At 37.1% G+C, this 20074-nt stretch overlaps 1 protein-coding gene across 1 annotated transcript in view; it reads right to left on the bottom strand.

Annotated features, from left to right (window-relative positions):
* Positions 1-20074, bottom strand: part of CPLANE1 (ciliogenesis and planar polarity effector complex subunit 1) — a 141342-nt gene that overhangs the window by 56126 nt on the left and 65142 nt on the right. Inside the window, exons 27-34 of the mRNA XM_082724195.1 lie at positions 14270-14418; positions 13505-13668; positions 10992-11074; positions 10178-10257; positions 6728-6920; positions 4163-4456; positions 3025-3795; positions 1603-1769 (exon numbers count right to left, since the gene is read on the bottom strand). Coding sequence (XP_082580321.1) covers positions 1603-1769; positions 3025-3795; positions 4163-4456; positions 6728-6920; positions 10178-10257; positions 10992-11074; positions 13505-13668; positions 14270-14418 — 1901 coding nt within the window. The remainder of the gene's footprint in view (positions 1-1602; positions 1770-3024; positions 3796-4162; positions 4457-6727; positions 6921-10177; positions 10258-10991; positions 11075-13504; positions 13669-14269; positions 14419-20074) is intronic.

The raw sequence follows: 20074 nt of genomic DNA, 5'->3' as shown, positions 1-20074 counted from the left end.
GATGCCCTTCAACGGATGAATGCATAAAGAAGATGTGGTCCATATACTATGGAGTACTATGCCTCCATCAGAAAGGATGAATACCCAACTTTTGTATCAACATGGACAGGACTGGAAGAGATTATGCTGAGTGAAATACGTCAAGCAGAGAGAGTCGATTATCATATGGTTTCACTTATTTGTGGAGCATAAGGAATAACACGGAGGACATGGGGAGATGGAGAGAAGGGAGTTGGGGGAAATTGGAGGGGGAGATGAATCATGAGAGACAGTGGACTCTGAGGAATTAACTGAAAGTTTTGGAGAGGAGATAGGGGATGGGGGATGGGGGAGATAGGGGATTTGGAGGGGATGAGCCTGGTGGCGGGTATTGTGGAAGGCACATATTGCATAGAGCACTGGGTGTGGTGCATTAACAATGAATTCTGGTACACTGAAATTTAAAAAATAAAAATTTAAAAAAAAGAAAAAGAAAAGTCACAGCCTTGGGGCGCCAGGTGACTCAGTGAGTTAAGCCTCTGCCTTTGGCTCCAGTCATGACCTCAGGGTCCCAGGATCAAGCTCTGTATCAGGCTCTCTGCTCATCAGGGAGCCTGCTTCCCCCTCTCTGCCTGCTTCTCTGCCTACTTGTGATTTCTCTCTCTCTTTCTGTCAAAGAAATAAATAAATAAATCTTAAAAAAAAAAAAAAAAAGAAGTCACAGCCTTACTTTTTACATGGATGTTTCTTAGTGCCCTAAAACAATTCACAACATTTACCCTTCTGCTTCTTTTGTAAGAATCTGGAGGATATGGTAAGATGAATAATAATATTTTAGTGCATTAGGTAGTACATGGACTATTTATTGTATGAGATACCAAATATTTGTCCTACAAAAAGAAAACTGCTTATAATGTTATAGAAAAATGTAAAAGAGGAGTGCCTGGGTGCCTCAGTGGGTTAATAACTCTGCCTTTGGCTCAGGTCATAATCCCGGGATCCTGGGATCAAGCCTCACATCGGGCTCTCTGCTCAGTGGCAAGCCTGCTTCCCTTCCTCTCTCTCTGCTTGCCTCTCTGCCTGCTTGTGATCTCTGTCTGTCAAGTAAATAAAATTTTAAAAAGAAAAAAAAAGAAAAATGTAAAAGAATCTTCCAGCCTATGGATTCCAGTGAAGGATTCCTTAATAAAATGTAAAAAATAATATTTCTCCCTCACAGTACAGGAATTTTCCTAATCAGAATATGTGTTTATTTTTTTAAAGATTTTATTTATTTATTTATTTATTTGACAGAAAGAGAGATCACATGTAGGCAGAGCAGCAGGCAGAGAGAGAGAGGGTGAAGCAGGCTCCCACTGAGCAGAGAGCCCGACGTGGGGCTCAATTCCAGGACGTTGAGATCATGACATGAGCCGAAGGCAGAGGCTTCATTCACTGAGCCACCCAGGCGCCCCAGAATGCCCCAGAATATGTGTTTAAATGCATGACATTTGATAAGAAAATTGAATATGCAATTGTGTATAGGCTGGGAGGTAACTTTCACCTTTATAACTAGGATATTTTAACTAATAAGACACTTGCAGGTAAGTGATATTCACAAATAAAATTTCACTTAAAACTTGCCTTTTTTTACTGTCCTTTCCTTGTCTCATTTCAGATGGTTCTATTTTGACATTTAGTAGCTGAAGGTGTCCAGAATCGCCTCGTTCAAATAAATTATGTGTTAGTTTCTCTTGGCTTTGTTTGAATGCAAGGAGGTTTTCAAGGGGAATAAGTTGTGGGGTTTTGTACTATAAGAAATAAAGCATAATAATTTAAGATTACAAACCTCAATTACATAATACGTTAATAAAAATTGAGAAAACATTTGTTTAAATTAAATTAAAATGTGCAAGAGATAGAACACATCAAGATAACAAATTAATTTGGCCCAGTATGATGAATATCCAAAGCCTGAAGAATAAATGATTTTAGAGGGTTAGAAATGCCAAATGGGTCATCTTAGTTCAGAAACTAAGCTACAAGTCCTAATCTTCTTCTTTTCTATATTAAAAAAAATCTTCCTTATAATTATAAATAAAATATATAATTTCTGCCATTTGACTTAAAATTCTTTCAAATAGGAAGTATACAGAGAAGTGGAGATTATGCATGGAACAGATTAGCAGCATGTTAATAAGTACTGATGTCCAGTAATGTAACTTAGGGCTTCATTATACCGTCCTAATAAGAAAATTTCTCCCAAGCCATCTCAAAAAGTCTACTACTTTCCCACACCTTTAATCTTTTCTTTTCTGTTCATAGTATATTCAGAATAAAAGAAGGCATGATAAGTACTTCCTCTCAAGAATGACCATTTCTTTCCCCCGTACCATCTTCAAATCTTAAAATCAAAAGTGTACCACAACATTAATTATTCAATTACCTTCCTAAGATGGTAACACTGACTTACAAGATTAGAGCCTAAATAATATGAATTTCATAAACCAAAGCTTACAACTTTAAAGAGGATTCTGTGGGTTTATAAAGATTTAATCTTTTTAAGTACTTTAAAAATATACCATTATTTAAATATACACAACTATTTATAGATCTGGGGTCTATTTAGCAGTTTTAAAGTATAACAGATTTGAAGGCAATCATATCACAATTACTAGAAACATGCATGTGTGCACACTTACACACGCCCCCTCCCTTTCTCTCAACAGACACATACATACCCTGACCCATATGAACAAGAATACTGGTCATTTTGTTTTACTTCTTATTTCTTCTCTGCACAGAAGAAATACTACTATGAAAAAGCCTCATAAATTCTAGTATTGCTGTACAAAATAGACCTAAAATCTTTAAAATACCTAATTACCATTTTAAACTGAATTTTATGTTATTTCCAATAACAAAAACATTATTCCTATTTATTTTTAATTTTTTAGAAACATTGTTCTTTAAAAAGAAATATGTAAGAGCTTTTCATCTCATGTATAGTATTTGTGGTATGAAAAATGCAGGACTACTTTTGCATCACTCTGCAAAAATCATTACCATATTTTCTGGGGATAGGCAGGAATGAAGTAATGACAGTCTTGGGTATCTTCTTTCTTCTCCTCCAGTTCTGGTTGGTATTGAGGGAATTGTTCCTGATGCTCTTGAGGCAGAGGAAACTATATAAGGAGGTTTAAGTTGCAGGTGCAATAATGGAAGTCCAAAGGAATTCTGTGGAGATATCTCAAGGGGCCCTGGCTTAATATCAAGTAGTTTTCCTGGTTTTATAAATACTGAAGAGTCCTGTTGAGGTGTCAAGTTTTCTTGTCCAACACACTGATCTAAGTTCACATGCTTAGGGATTTCTGTAATTATAGGTTCTGCCCATTTCTTCTGCTCAACTGCTTTTTTTATGGCTTCAGTATTACAGTGGCTTAAATTCAAATGGGACACGGAAGTGGTGTGCATTGTTCTCTGTGGCAAAGGAGGCTGGAAGGAATCAGATAATCCCCATGCCTCTCTTGGCTGTGGTAGGAGCCCGAAGGGAACTTGTGGAACTCTTCCTGTATGGAAGGAAAGGGACTTAAATTCATGCTTAGACTGAAACTGAAGCAAAGGAAAACCATCACCAGGTCTGAAACTTTTTGCAGCTGGGATAAGTCTAGGTGTCTTCGGAATGGGAGAAGATGGAGACAGAAGGTAGAAGGGAGTATTTCCAGCAGGAGCTGGAGACAGTGCAGTTGCTGGTAAGATTTGAGATGCTGGAGTTAATCCTGTATTGGGAGGCGAGTCTTCTAACTGACATAAAGGAACACTCTCATGTGGTACATTCTGGAAGAGAAAAAAAAGCTATTACACAAGTTTATTTATACTTTTTTAAGATTTTATTTATTTACTTGACAGAGGGAAAGATCACAAGTAGGTAGAGAAGCAGGAAGACAGAGAGGGAGAAGCAGGCTCCCTGCTGAGCAGAAAGCCCAACTCGGGGCTCGATCCCAGGACCCCATGATCATGACCTGAGCCAAAGGTGTCCCATAAATTTAGAATACATTACAAACTTCGTATTTTGTACATGATGTTCAATATGTTTTGGAGGTGGTAGAACACAGTAACTGCCAAAAAATCATTTGCTCAAATAACAAAAAGCCAACAACTGAACTACTAGAACAACTTTAATGATATCTTTAAAATGTATTACCTGTAAATTTCCATTACTATCTTGATCAGACTGCACAATTCCTTTATGGCAATGTGGACTCTTCTTGCCAGGCTCTGTGGTGTCCTCTCCCCTGGACTGTGGTTTAATAAAAGAGCTCTCCTTAAAATTTCTACTGGTGTCATCAGCATCATTACTCCCTCTTGTAGGATTTGATACTTGACTTCCCACCAAAGGCACAGGCTGAGGCTGCTGTAGATGTTGATGTATATCTGGGAAGTTAGTAAACGGTGATCCTACTATTTGCATTAGGCTCATGAAGTTGATCTGTTGCAGCTAGAATAAAATAAAAATTAAATATTTGAAAGTGTAGTGAAAAAATCTAAAGAATCAACAACTATCATCTGAGTATCCCACTAACAGTCATACTTCCGTTATATATGTCAGACCCAAGAAGCAGAACTAGGAGATTTCTTTTTTGAAAAAAAAAAAAGAAGAAGAAGAAGAAGAAGAAGAAGAAGAAGAATACCTTCCCTTTTTCAAGGAGCTGACAACTGGAAATATAGACTCATAATGAGACTTGGGACTATCTATAAAGCAGTTTACATAAACATCACAGAGATCATAATGGAGTGATCTGATTAAATGTAATGACAATCAAAGAAGTCCTAAAATGAGTGTGTTGTGATCAGGTTTTCAGGAAAGAAAAAAAGGAAAGATTGGCAAACAGGTGAAGAGTGAGGAATTCCCCTGGTAATGCTGATGAGGTGAAAGGCAAAGGCATTTACCAGTGCTTGACAAACTGGGACACACTAGAATCACCTGAGAAGCATTTAGAAATCCCCTTGGCCAGAGCACACCCAGACCAATAAAATCAGAATATCTGGGGATGGAAGCCAGGATTAATATTTTTTTAAGACGACAGGGTGTTTCAGTGTGTGGAAGAGCATGGGAGCCACTAGCATAAACACTGGTTCAGACAGAACAGGAAATTAATACAGCTGTGAAGAGAGGACAGACAAGTACAGGAGTTTGCAAACTTGAGCATGCAATCAGAATCACCTGGAGAACTTGTGAAAGCACTCTTTGCTGAACCCTATCCCCAGAGTTTCTAATTTTAATAGGTCTGGGATGAGTTCTGAGGATTTACATTTCTGTCATCTAAGTGATGCTGATGCTACTGATCCAGAGACCACACTTTGAGAACCACTGGACTTAACGACAGTACGATGGGAAAAGAGGGAATGTAAAAGCTGGTGGTGGGTCTTTCAAACACAACAGAAGAATTTGCACTTAAAACATACCAGTGGAAAAACACTGCAGGTTAAAATAAAATGTAAGTTCCCTTTAATTATGAAAAAAAAAAAAAAAAAGCACAAAAAAGAATATTAAAATCACTTATTATCTTATCTTCAAAGATAACTAATACTGAGATTTTTAGTGTATTTCCTTTTACTCTGTATTTTGAAAAGAAGACTGATTTCATATTATACAAATTGGTACCTGAAATTTACTGAATATTTTAAAACAGGAAAGTAACAGTAATAAAAGAGCATCTGAAGAAGAATGTCTTAGGAAATTCATCTATAAGACAGTGGAGGTATGAAGTTCTGACTCTAAAGCTGGCTTAGCTATAGAAATAGCAAGTGCTATACTGACAGTGTGGGCAGAAGAATCAGGAGGGCACAGAACAACACTGGATAGAGTAGGGAAAAAAGGCAAAGATGTTTCTAAGACAGTGATTCTCAATTCTTTGTGTGCATCAGAATTATTCAGAGAATTTGTTAAAAATACAGGGCAGCTACCAGCAAAGTCCCTTGGTTAAAAAAGAAAAAAGAAGTTTCAGAAATGCTTCCAAAATTTTAAGCTGGTAGAATAGTTAACGCTACTAAATGGAAAAGGGTAAGAAGGGACGGGGAAAAATCAAGATAAAATCAGTTTCAGTAAGTTTCATGAGACAGTGAGACATGCTGAAAAAGTATTCTCATCAGGGCACTTAGTTGAAAGAGAAAATTAGTGCCAAGCATCAATATAAAAATGGTATATTATACCACATAAAAGGATATGAAAGTGAGTGTAGAATACATGAATGAGGATTAAGTTTGAGGGAAATTAATGTTTAAGAAATAAAATAGAAAAGGGAAATAACTTAAAATTGGTGGTGAAGGATAACCAATTGAGAAAAAGATGAAAAAATTCAAAGCAAACAGTACTTTAAATGCAACTGACAATTTCAAACTAAGCCAAAGTTCAGTTTGAAGATAAGAAATATGACGTGACAGATTGTGTTAAAAAAATTTTTGGCTACCTCTGAGCTACAGTCCGCTGATCTGGTTTGACTGTCACCCTCCTGACTTTCCTGAGCAGTGCTGCATCCCAAAGAGAACAGGTGTAAGAAGTCACTTTGAGAAGTAGGTAGCTCAGCCTGGACCCTAGGCCCTTGAGTTAGGAACCTCTGAATAACAAAGGAAGAGTGCCCAAAGCAGAGAAACCAAGCCAGCAATTTCATTTCAACTTGGCCATTTCTGGAAGTTTGTTTGTATTTAAAATCCTTATATATATATATCACACATGCAGATTTACTTGTTTATAGGGAGAGGTGCTTACCTGAACTAATTTAAACATTTCATCTTGGAGCATCTGCCTAACAGAATCCGAAGAATCTGGCAACTGTACCCTGGGTTCATTTCTCTGGGTCTGCTGCAGTGGTGGCACAGGTGTTTGTGAAGCAACACTGACTCCATTTGATACAAAAGGTGGAACTGAGGAAGATTCATCTTTAAATGCAGAAATCTGTGCACTAGGTGGAAGCACATATATATATATAATACACTTAATAAAAAAATCAAATCAGATATCTACAATTTGAATATTTTTATCTCATCTTTTTCTTCTAAAGGCTTTCTGGAAGTTTTCAAGAAATTTAAACCGTAAAGCCTATCACTCTCTACTCCTTAGCCACCAGACAAATTTGTTATCAGCACAGGGCTCAAGTGAATGCTGTCTTATTAAAGGAGATGTAACCTCTAGTCAGCCACGGTCCTCTCCCTATGGTGTTACCACCTAGAATAGTTCACACGTTTATCTGACTTGCCTGGTCCCTGCAAGCACCTGACTTTGAAACCTACAACAATAGTCTCATGAGTTATACTAGGAGTATTTTTTTTTTTTTTACTAAACTTAATGATCCAGAATGGAATTAAAACTAGAGAAAGTATGGGTTAAAAAAATGTTTAAATTGGGGCGCCTGGGTGGCTCAGTGGGTTAAGCCACTGCCTTCAGCTCAGGTCGTGATTTCAGGGTCCGGGATCTAGCCCCGCATCGGGCTCTCTGCTCAGCAGGGAGCCTGCTTCCTCCTCTCTCTCTCTCTCTCTCTCTCTGCCTGCCTCTCTGCCTGTGTGTGCTCTCTCTCTGTCAAATAAATAAATAAAATCTTAAAAAAAAAAAAAAAGAATCTAAAATACATTATAAAAAAAATGTTTAAATTAAGATGGGTAGTGTGAATTCCTGTTGATCGTCATTAAATGTGAAACAATAGTATTATGAACATTTCTTTTCCAAACTAATCTTTAATTAAACCCTAACAAAAAATGTCTATATAGGAATAAAAATTAAAGATCAAAGTAAGTTTTTGGTCTTTTTAAATAAAATGATTGTTTGGAGATGACACAGCAGATACTCAAATGTTTTCTAAGCAAACTGATCTCAAAAACTAAATAAGGGAGCAGCCATTACTATATCCAAATATATTGATCACTGTCTCTAAAAAGAAAAGAATATATTAAATCACATTTAGATTATTTTGGTTTATATTCATTCCGTTTCAGCAATAATATTTGCCATCTCAGTAACAAAACTCATTGCAAATCCATGAAAAACAGGCATTACAACTGACTTGCCTAGTTTCTTTGAAAAACTATTTTATTTATTTATTTGAGAGTGAGTGAGTGAGTGCAAAAGCAAGAAAAGGCGCAGAGAGAGGGGGAGAAGCAGACTCCCTGCTGTGCAAGGAGTCCAGTCTGGGCTAGATCCCAGGACCCTGAGATCATGACCCGAGCCAAAGGCAGTTACTTAACCTACTGAGCCAACAAGCCACCATTTCCCCCTTGACGTGCCTATTTTAAGACAACTTTATTGGCCTTTGTTTCCAACAAGTAGCAATGAGATAAATTATAATAATCTCTGTCTGTCAAATAAATAAATAAATAAAATCTTAAAAAAAAAAAAAAACTTAATTACTCATAGCCTACTGATGACCAGAAACCCTATTATAAACAGTCAATTAACATATTTTGTTGTTATGTGTTGCATACTATATTCTTTTTTATTTTTAAGATTTTATTTATTTATTTTTAACAGACAGAGATCACAAGTAGGCAGAGAAGCAGGCAAAGAGAGAGGGAGGAAGCAGGCTTCCTGCTGAGCAGAGAGCCCAATGTGGAGCTCGATCCCAGGACCCTGGGATCATGACCAGAGCTGAAGGCAGAGGCTTAACCCACTGAGCCACCCAGGTGCCCCTGCATACTATATTCTTACAATAAAGTAAGCTAGAGAAAGGAAAATGTTATTAAGAAAGTCATAAGAAAAAAATACATTTGCAGTACCAAACTATTGTTATCAAAAAAAATTTTGTATGTAAGGGGACCCAAGTGACTCAAAACTATATTGTCCAAGGCTCAACTACACTTTTTTTTCAAAAAGACTATTCCAGACCAGTTTCTATATATCTAAAGCACAGCTGCTATAGGAAAATCTTCCAATAATAAAGGTGTCAGAAAAGTGTACCTATATTGCTCTTTCAATGCTTCATGTTGCTTTCATTTTGTTCTTAGTTTTTAGTCAAAACATTCAGAACTATTTCAAAATGGCACAATAGGCATCATTTCATTCTATTATCTACTTATAAAATATGATTATATAAAAATACTAGAGGACACAAAAATACTTACCTAGAAATTTCTGACCTTGAATCTACACAAAATGAATAAGGAACAGTGTATTCAGGATTTGAAAAGGCTTCGATCATACTATAATTAAAGACTGATAACTGATTAGGAAATATTCTTCACATTTCCTAAGGTACAGGTGATCTAATGCTCAGCCACCTAAGAGTCTAAACATTCTCTAATCCTCTATAATGCTTTGCTCATAATTACAATCTGTTTATATTTGTCTCCATAGCAATTAGTAACAGATTCAAACAAACAGCAAAGAATACATCTGAATGACTGAACATAAAACTTGAACACTGTTCACTGCCCAGCAGAAATAAAAGAATCTAAAACGGGGAAGTGAGGTTAGCAGTGACCTCAAATTCCACCTATGGCAGAAACAGACACTTTGTTCAGAAACACTACAGAGAGCCCTTATTACATTGAAAACCGTAAAGGCTAGTTTTTTAATAGAAATATCTATTTGTAAAGGCACATCACATTTAAAATATTCTTTTGTTAACTGTCCGAAGAAATGAACAAATTTGTATATTAAAAAGAGGAAGAAAACCTAATGATGGTGCTTCTCTTATTCAAGTTAGTTCTACAATTCTGAAACTTCAAAAATTCTAAAAATTAAGAAATCATGTCCCACCTGCAACAGATTACAACTGCTTTTGGATCTCCTTGAAGCAATAATATGCTAGCCAGTACAACAGCCCTATGGTGTGCAGTAATATACAGTGAACAAAATTACACATACAATTATGATTCATAATGGTTCTTTATTTGATCCAAGAAAAATGGAATCAGTTTGACAAGGTGTTTCCCTAATTAGCAGCTGAATAAACTCTGGTCTATTTACAGCTGTATTTTACTTTGATAAGGCTGATAGTGATGGGAGAACAAAAGGCATTTGAGATACCATTACTTCTTTCATTCTACCAAGATTAAGACATCTATAACATTTACTAAAGATTATTATTTACCATTGCTATAAAGTTAAATTTCACTAGGAATACAAATCACCTTAAAACATATATTATAAATTATAAGAAAAATAACCTCTTCATCAAATGAATCCCAGATGGCAGTAACGATCACTTCCTTATTTTTTCCCCCTTACCATTTATGTTCAGTTGATTTTTTCTCCATACATGACTCCAGTGGTTCTTGCCTTGGACACTGAACCTCTCCTGTGGAATGCTGTTAAAATTAATAGTACCAAAAAAGCAAAGGGGTCATATAAATAGGTATTATTGTCTTAGGTGTCCTGAGTGTCACATTAGCCATTCACCTAGGTAAAAACAGTCTAAAGGCAAGTGAAAAACCAAGCATTAAATGAATTCCCAGTACTGCTCTAATCAGATTTTTAACTGTGTGAACTGCCTTTGGCCTGTCACCCCGAGAAACTGAGCATATAAAAATACAGAGATAAATGATGTCAGTGGAAATTATTTACCCTACATTCAAAAATAACCTGTAAATTACATATATCCATCATTACCTGATTAATAAATACGTTCTGAAAACAACTATAGACAAGAAAAACTAATCCCTTTTGAAGGAATTTTTTTAATAATTAGAAATGTCCATGTTCCAACTGAAAATGCAGTGTAGTTTTGAGAACACAAATAGTGCATTAAAGTGATAGATGTACAAAAACTATACTACAGCTAAATTAAACATTTTGCATATAGAATACCTCTAATATTTTAAGTTAATTCACTATAGCAGTTTATGAAATAAAAATTTCATTGCCTGAAATCATTAGACATCTTACTAATGATGGAATTTCAGTGAAAGAAAAATGCTGCATGGCCTGGATATTCTCTACAACCCACAGCACATTTTTAAAAAGATAACAGCCTTGGCTGGATGATTAAATAAAAACACTTAAGTATAATTTAAATAACATTATCCACTACTTATTGACTTACTTCTTCTAAATGCTGTGGTAAAGTCTGCAGGTTAACAGCAATATTGGAACTTTTAAGACTTCCAACAGGCTCTTTGGTACCTTCTATAGGGAAACAAGGAGAAAGAGAAGAGTGACAATTTGAAAAAAATCAGTTTAGGGGCACCTGGGTGGCTCAGTTGGTTAAGCATCTGTCTTCAGCTCAGGTCATGATCCCAGGGTCCTGGCATCAAGTCCCTCATTTGCTCCTTGCAAAGCGGGGGGGAAGTCTGCTTCTCCCTCCTTCTCTCTACCCTTCCCTGCTGTTCATGCTCTCTCCATCTCTTTCTACCTCTCTCTTTATTAAATAAATACATAAAATCTTTAAAAGAAAAGAAATCAGTTTACTTTTTAGAAGGTTCAGGAATATTACAGGAAACAAGTATAATGGCAGAAATATTTTCTATCCTCCTTATAAAAAGTTTTTAAATTAAATTAAATTAATTAACATATAGTTAATTAACATATAGTTAATTAATTACTTCTTTCATTCTACTATTCAAATAACATATAGTGTATTATTAGTTTCAGAGGTAGAGGTCAGTGATTCATCAGCCTTTTTTTTTTTTAAAGATTTTATTTATTTATTTGACAGAGACACAGAGAGAGGGAACACAAGCAGGAGTAGGAGAGGAAGAAGCAGACTTCCTGCTAAGCAGGGAGCCCGATGTGGGGCTTCATTCCAGATCCTGGGATCATGACCTGAGCTGAAGGCAGACACTTAATAACTAAGCCACCCAGGTGCCCCTCATCAGTCTTATATAACACCCAGTGTTCATTATATCACATGCCGTCCTTACAGTCCATCACCCAGTTACCCTCCTTCCCCCCAACCCCACCAGCAACCTGTTTGTCTCCTGTGATTGAGAGTCTCTTATGGCTTGTCTCCCTCTCTATTTCATCTTGTTTTATTTCCCCCCCTTGCCCCCCACGATCCTGTTTTGTTTCTTAGGCTCCACGTATGAGTGAGATCATATGGTAATTGTCTCTCTCTGATTGACTTATTTCACTCAGCACAATACCATCCAATTCCATCCACATCAGTGTAAATGGTTAAGTATTCATCCTTTCTGATGGCCGAGTAATATTCCATTGTGTGTGTGTGTGTGTGCGCGCGCGCGTACCATATCTTCTTTATCCATTCATCTGTTGATGGACATCTGGGCTCTTTCCATAGTTTGGTCATTGTGGACATTGCTGCTATAAACATTGGAGGGCGGGTACCCCTTCAGATTACCACAATTGCATCTTAGGGCTAAATACCTAGTAGTGCAATTGCTGGGTCGAAGGTAGCTCTATTTTCATCTTTTTGAGGAACTTCAATACTCTTTTCCAGAGTAGCTACACAACAGACTGCATTCCTACCAACAGTAAAAGAGGGTTCTGCTTTCTCTGCATCCTTGCCACACTGTTGCTTCCTGACCTGTTAATTTTAGCCATTCTGACTGGTGTGAGGTAGTCTCTCATTGTGGTTTTGATTTGTATTTCCCTGATGCCAAATGATATTGAGCACTGATAGAATGGGAAAAGATATTTGCAAATGTCTTTACAGATAAAGGGCTAGCATCCAAAATCTTTGAAGAACTTATCAAACTCAACACCCAAAGAACAAATAATCCAATCAAGAAAAGAGCAGAAGACATGAACAGACATTTCTCTGAAGAAGACATACAAATGGTCAACAGACATATAAAAATGTTTTTTAAAAAACACCAGGAGAGGAGGGGGGTGCCTGGGTGGCTCAGTGGGTTAAAGCCTCTGCCTTCGGCTCAGGTCATGATCCCAGGATCCTGGGATCGAGCCCCACGTTGGGCTCTCTGCTCACTGGGGAGCCTGCTTCCCCTCCTCTCTCTCTGCCTGCTTCTCTGCTTGCTTGTACTCTCACTCTGTGTCAAATAAATAAATAAAATCTTTTTTAAAAAAATAAAAATAATAAAAATAGAAACAACAGGAGATAACTCCTCTTCATTAAATGAATCCCAGATAAGACTTGAGCGACCTCATGTCAGTGTGTTTAACTCCAATCAATGCTCTGAAAGTTTCTGTTTTATCAAAGACTGCCAAGTAAAGTTTCATAGAATTGGTTCACAAAGATGAAGAGGCCCATGATAGTTACATAACCAAGGCAAAAGAATTGTAAATTCAGGTTATGAGGTAATGCATTCAACATTTCATAAATATTGCACTTTTTAAAAAAGATTTGTTTATTTTATTCAGGGAGGGGCTGAGGGAAAGGGACAGAGAGAATCTCGAGCAGACTGCCCATCAAGCATAGAGCCTGCCAATGGCCCTGAGGCCACAAACTGAGCCAAAACCAAGAGTTGTATGCTTAACCAACTGAGCCACACAGGACCAAGAGGTCTCTTTTAACTTTTGGATTTAGGTAATTGTAAACATCCTAATTTAAATATATGACTAAATAAATTATCTCAGATAATCACTCCCCAACTTAAAATTAATAAAAGTCAAATAAAAAGATTAGCCAAATGAACTGACCTTCATAGTCTGATAGGTGTATTTCCATTTCCTCTTGGTTAAATGTTTTTACTTCTAAAAGATCCTCATCAATATCTATAAGTTCTTTTTCAGTATCATCAGTGACAGAAATAATCTCATCTTTGGTTTCTTTTACTTCAGGATTATATGCTTCGGTTGGCATTCTACTGACAAAAATAAAGCAGCTAGAATTCTAAGTCATTCTTAGAAACAAAAAAGCTTGCTTTCAATTGATCCCATTTACTGAAAAGGAACATAATGTTTCATATTTATTGTGTTCTGTTTTTTAGCCATGTGTGGTACATAGTAGAAGGTCAATAAAATGTTGTTCAACGAATGACTAAACATCCCCATTTTTATTTACTCAAATAACATAATCAATCTATGAAATCTGCCATTCTCACAAAGGAATCTCCCTGCCATTAAAGGTTCAATCTTGTTATTCAAAGATACATTGCTTCATATGTAAAAATGGATGAAATGATTAGCTCAACTTCCTCTGACACAGGAAATTAACATAATAAGAGAGGATTCTCAGAATGAGAATTAGCTCCTCTCTCAGAAGATATAAGCTAGACCAACAGGGAAAAAAATATTTTGCAATGAATTGTTAAAGCACTACAGAAAGTACTCTCTTCCTCCTTCTCCACAGCTCCAAGAAATGTTCATTTCTTTATCTTTCAAGGGTTCGATTCTTGCCATTAAGCCCAAACAACATCAAACGGATATCATCCACTGAAAAGGAATGTATAATCAAAAACTTACTTCAAGATACTTTGATGAGATTCATTTTGATCATTTCTTTCCTCAGTCCGATCTTGAGTGGCTACTGTGACAGAACAGCCAGCATCTGTTTTGCAAACACTCTTTATGCTGGGTACATTCTGAGACTGACAGTAATGATTCTCTAGCACCTAAAAAAAACCATTTCCATTAGTTAGAACTCACAATTGAATCCCCTACTTTTCTTTCTTTTTTTTTTTTTTTAAAGATTTTATTTATTTATTTGACAGAGAGAGAGAGCATAAGTAGGCAGAGAAGCTAGCAGAGAGAAAGGAGAGAGCCCAATGTGGGGCTCGATCGCAGGACCCTGAGATCATGACCCCAAGCTGAAGGCAGAGACTTAACCCACTGAGCCACCCAGGCACCCCTGAGTCCCCTACTTTTCATTATATTTTTAGAGGCACCCCAGAATGAAGGCACTTCAAAATAGAACAAATGTGGTTCTTTCTTTCTCTTTTTCTCTCCCCACTAAAGAAAACAAGAAAATAAAATGAAATGAAAGAAGACAAATATAGAATTAGAATGAGTGGAGGTAAGTCAACCAAGATGGTGACAATAGGAGGTTCTTGAATTCCCCTCCTCCCACAGACACAGTGAATGTACAACTACACACAAAGTAATTAATGCTGAAAGAAATCTAGTCACTACCTGATGGATTCCTACATATCAAACAAATGAGAAAATATCCCCACAGAGATACATAGAAAACAATGAGACACACTCACCATAAACCCTACTGAAGCACAGTACCCTATAAGCAAGAGGGAACTCCCAACCTCACTCTGAGGAGTGAGGTTCAGACTCCACACTGAGCACTCTAACTTTTAAGATGCCCACTTGAGGGATGGCCTCCAAACACTGAGCTCTGAAAGCCAGTGAGGGTTGCATCCATAAGTCCCACAGGACCATAGCAAACAAAGCAGCGTCTATTAACAGGAGCATGAGCACTCATTGCAGCTATCCCCAAAAGGCTCACGTGAAAACACCCATCTCCCAGTCTTCCCCTGGAAGGAATCCAGCTGCATACTTCTAGGGGCTAACTATGATACCAAGGAGACTGGGATGTTGATGGACAATTCCCCTGCTTTCTCTTTCTAGTCCATTTCAAGTCACCAGTATCTCCCTGCAAGCAGCTTGCACACACATTTGGGTGCCCCAGCTTTTGCAGCTGCTGCCTGAAGAAAAGGTCCCCAGATCACCTGTCTCTGACAACCAACTGAACTTGCATTTATGAGTCCCAAAGGAATGTAACAAAGAAAGAAGAACCCCTGTAGCTATTTACCTGGGCCTCACAGAGTGAGCAAAAACACCCATCTTCCAGTTTCTTTTACCTACATATTTTGCCACATGCTGCCTGAGAGTGTAATTTCTAGTCACTGTGTACCTACATCCTAAATGTGACCTACACCTCTGGGACACTGACAGGTCTTGGTTACCCCCAATTACTGGGAACCACTAAGAACAAAGAAGAAGACTTAGACCATCACAAAGATTTCAGAGCCAAACAAAAGCCCAGGTGAAGCTAATTGATGAGGTTTATCTCCTACATGAGACCACTCTACCCAACCTGGGAGGTGTGACTGTTTTATCTAATGGACAGAAATCAACATAGAATGTCAAGTAAAATCAAGAAACAGGAATATGTTCCAAACAAATGAACAAGATAAACCTCTAGAAACAGATCTTAATGAAATGGAAATAATGATATATCCTGAGAGAGATTCAAAATCATGGTTACAGAGGTCAGGGGATGAGCAAAGTGAAAATTTAAGTGATGCATGAACAAAGAGAATTTCAACAAAGAGAAAATACAAAAAGTATCAAACAGAAATAACAGAGCTAAAGAATATAATTGAACTGAAAAATTCAATGGAGAGCTTTAAAGGCAGATTGGATCAAGTGGAAGAAAGGATCAAAAAACTCAAAGACAGGGCAGTGGAATTCATCTAATCAGAGGAGGAAAAAGAAAAAAATAAAAGAATGAACATAACTTAAGGGACTTATGGGATAGTAGCCCCAGAGGAAGGGGAAAGAGAAAGGAGCAGAAAGCTTATTCCAAGAAATAATAACTGAAAACTTCTCAAATCTGAGGAAAAAAATAGACATTGAGATCCAGGAAGCCCAGAGTTCTAAATAATATAAATTCAAAGAGACCTACACTGAGGCACCATGGGGCTTAATCCCATGACCCTGAGCTGATGACCTGAGCCTAAATCAAGAGTAAGACACTCAAGTGATGAGCCACTTAGGTGCCCCTATTTTTTTTTAATCATATCTTTTTTTAAGTTTTTATTAAATTCTAGTTAGTTAACATTCAGTATAATATTGGTTTCAGGAGTAGAATTTAGTGATTTATCATCTACATACAATGCCCAGTGTTCATCACAAGTGCCCTCCTTAATACCCATCATGGATTTAACTCATCTCCTGTCCACTTCCCCTCCAGCAACCCACAGTTTGTTCTCTATAGTTAAGAGTGTCTTATGGTTTGTCTCCCTCTCTTTTTTTCCCCTTCCCCTATATCTATCTGTTCTGTTTCTTAAATTTCATGTATGAGTTAAATCACATGGTATTTGTCTTTCTCTAACTAACTTTGCTTGACATAATATGCTCTAGCTCTGATCCATGTCATTGAAAATTCAAGATTTCATTCTTTTTTATGGCTGAGTACTATCCCATTGTATGTATATTCCACATCTTCTTTTTATATTTTATTTATTTATTTGACAGACAGAGATCACAAGTTGGCAGAGAGGCAGACAGAGAGAGAAGAGGAAGCAGGCTCCCCGCCTGGGCAGAAAGCCCTTTGCAGGGCTCAATCCCAGGATCCTGGGACCGTGCCCCCCACATCTTCTTTATCCAGTCATTAGTCAATGAACATTTGGGCTCTTTCTATAATTTGGCTATTGTTGATAATGATGCTATAAACATCAGGGTGCATGTGCCCTTTGAATCAGTATATTTGTATCCTTTAGACAAATTCCTGTAGTGTAATTGCTGGGTTGTTGGACATCTTTATTTTTAACTTTTTGACGAACCTCCCTACTGTTCTCCAGAGTGCTGCAACAGCTTGCATTCACATGAATAGTCTAAGAGGGTTCCCTCCTCTGCATTCTTACCAACATCTATTGTTTCCTGTGCTAATTTTAGCCATTCTGACAGGTATGAGGTAGTATTTCATCATGGTTTTCAATTGTATTTCCCCAATAATGAATGATGTTGAACATTTTTTCACATGTCTGTTAGCCATCTAGATGTCTTCTTTGGAAAAATGTCTCTTCAAGTCTTCTGCCCATTTCTTGCTTGGATTATCTGTTCTTTGTGTATTGACTTTGATACGTTCTTTATATACTTTGGATATTAACCCTTCATCAGCTATGTCATTTGCATATATGTTCTCCCATTCTGCAGGTTGCCTTTTAGTTTTGTTGGTGGTTTCCTTTGCTGTGCAGAAGGTTTTTATCTTGATGAAGTCCCAATAGTTCATTTTGCCTTTGTTTTCCTTGCTTCCAAAAATGTGTCTAGTAGAAGCTGCTGCAGCTGAGGTCAAAGAGGGTGCTGCCTATGTTCTTCTCTAAAATTTCGATGAATACCTGTCTCACATTTTGGTCTTTCATCCATTTTGAATTTATTTATTTTTTGTATGGTGTAAGAAAGCAGTCCAGTTTCATTCATCTCCATGTAGCTGCCCAGTTTTCCCAACTATTTGTTGAAGAGACTATCTTTTCTTCCATTGGATATTCTTTCCTTCTTTGTTGAAGATTAGTTGACCATATAACTGTGGGCCCATTTCTGGGCTTTCTATTCTGTTCCATTGATCCATGCATCTGTTTCTGTGTCAGTACCATACTGTCTTGATTAGATCTTTGTTATATAGCTTGAAATCTAAAATTGTGGTGACTCCAGCTTTCAAAATTGCTTGGGCTATTCACAGTCTTTAGGGTTCCATACAAATTTTAGAATTCTTTGTTCTAGCTCTGTGGGAAAATGCTGTTGGTATTTTAATAGGGATTTCATCAAATGTGTAGATTGCTATGAGTAATACAGACATTTTAACAATATTTGTTCTTCCAATCCCTAAGTATGGAATGTTTTTCCATTTCTTTGTGTCATCTTCAATTTCTTTCATAAATGTTCTATGGTCTTCAGAATACAGATATTTTACCTCTTTGGTTAGGTTTCTTCTTAGCTAGCTTATGGTTTTAGTGCAATTGTAAATAGAATTGATTCCTTGATTTCTCTTTCTGCCGCTTCATTATTGTTGTATAGAAATGCAACAGACATCTATACATTGATTTTATACCCTGCAACTTTGCTGAATTCCTCTATCAGTTCTAGTAATTTTTTGGTGGAGTCTTTTGGGTTTTCTATACAGAGCATCATGTCATTTGTGAATAGTGAAAGTTTCACTTCTTCCTTACCAATTTGGATGCCTTTTCTTTCTTTTTGTTGTCTGATTACTTAAGCTAGGACTTCCAGATCTATGTCAAACAACACTGGTGAGAGTAGACATCCCTGTCTTGTTCCTGACCATAGCAGAAAAGCTCTGCTTTTTCCCCCAGTGAGGATGATAACTGTGGGTCTTTCATATATGTCCTTATGATACTGAGGTGTATTCCCTCTATCTCTACTTTGTTGAGGGTTTTTATTAAGAATGGGTACCTGGGCACCTCGGTGGCTCAGGTGGTTGAGCATCCAACTCTTGATTTCAGCTCAGGTCATAATCTCAAGATTGTGAGATCAAGCCCCTCATTGGGCTCTATGCTGAGTAGGAAGTCTGCTCGAGATTCTCTCCCTCTGTCTCTGCTCCTCTCCCCACTAGTGCTTTCTCTCTAAAGTACATAAATCTTTAAAAAAAAATTTCTAAGAAAAAAGAGAATGGGTGCTGTACTTTGTCAAATGCTTTTTCTGCATCTACTGAGAGGATCTTACGGTTCTTACCCTTTCTTTTATTAATGTGGTGTATCATGTTGATTGATTTGTGAATACTGAACCACACCTGCAGTCCAGGAATAAATCCCACTTGATCATGGTGAATAATTCTCTTAATGTGCTATTGACTTTGACTTGCTAGTATCTTGTTGAGAATTTCTGCACTTATGTTAATCACGGACATTGGCCCATAATTCTCTCTTTTTAGTGAGGTCTTTGGTTTGGAAATCAAGGTAATGTTGGTCTTACAGAATGACTGGAAGTTTTCTTTCCATTTCTATTTTTTGGAACAGTTTGAGAAGAATAAGCATTACTCTTCTTTAAATGTTTGGTAGAATTCCCGTGGGAAGCCATCTGGCCCTGGACTTTTGTTGTTAGGAGACTTTTAAAAATATTTAATTAATTAATTAAAGAGGGAAGGGGAGGAGCAGAGGCAAAGGCAGGGAATCTTAAGCAGGCTCCGCCCCCAGTGCAGAACCTAATGCCGGGTTTGATCTCACAACCCTGAGATCATGACCTGGGCTGAAATCAAGAGTCTGACACTTAACTGACTGAGCTACCCATGTGCCACTATTGGGAGATTTTTGGTTACTGAATAATTTATTGAGTGAATAATTTATTTGCTGGTTATATATCTGTTCAAATTTTCTATTTCTTCCTATTTCCATTTTAGTAGTTATATGTTTCTAGGAATGTATCCATTTCTTCCAGATTGCTTAATTTGTTGGCATATAATTAATTGCTCATAATAGTCACTTATAATTGTATTTCCATGGTGCTGGTTGTGATCTCTCTCTTACTCATTATTCCATTTAATTGGGTCTTTTCTCTTTCCTTTTTGATAAGTCTGGCTAG

Source organism: Mustela nivalis (genome assembly GCF_964662115.1).
Source record: "Mustela nivalis genome assembly, chromosome: 3".
Lineage (NCBI taxonomy): Eukaryota > Metazoa > Chordata > Mammalia > Carnivora > Mustelidae > Mustela > Mustela nivalis.
This window is presented reverse-complemented; position numbering and strand designations above follow the sequence as displayed.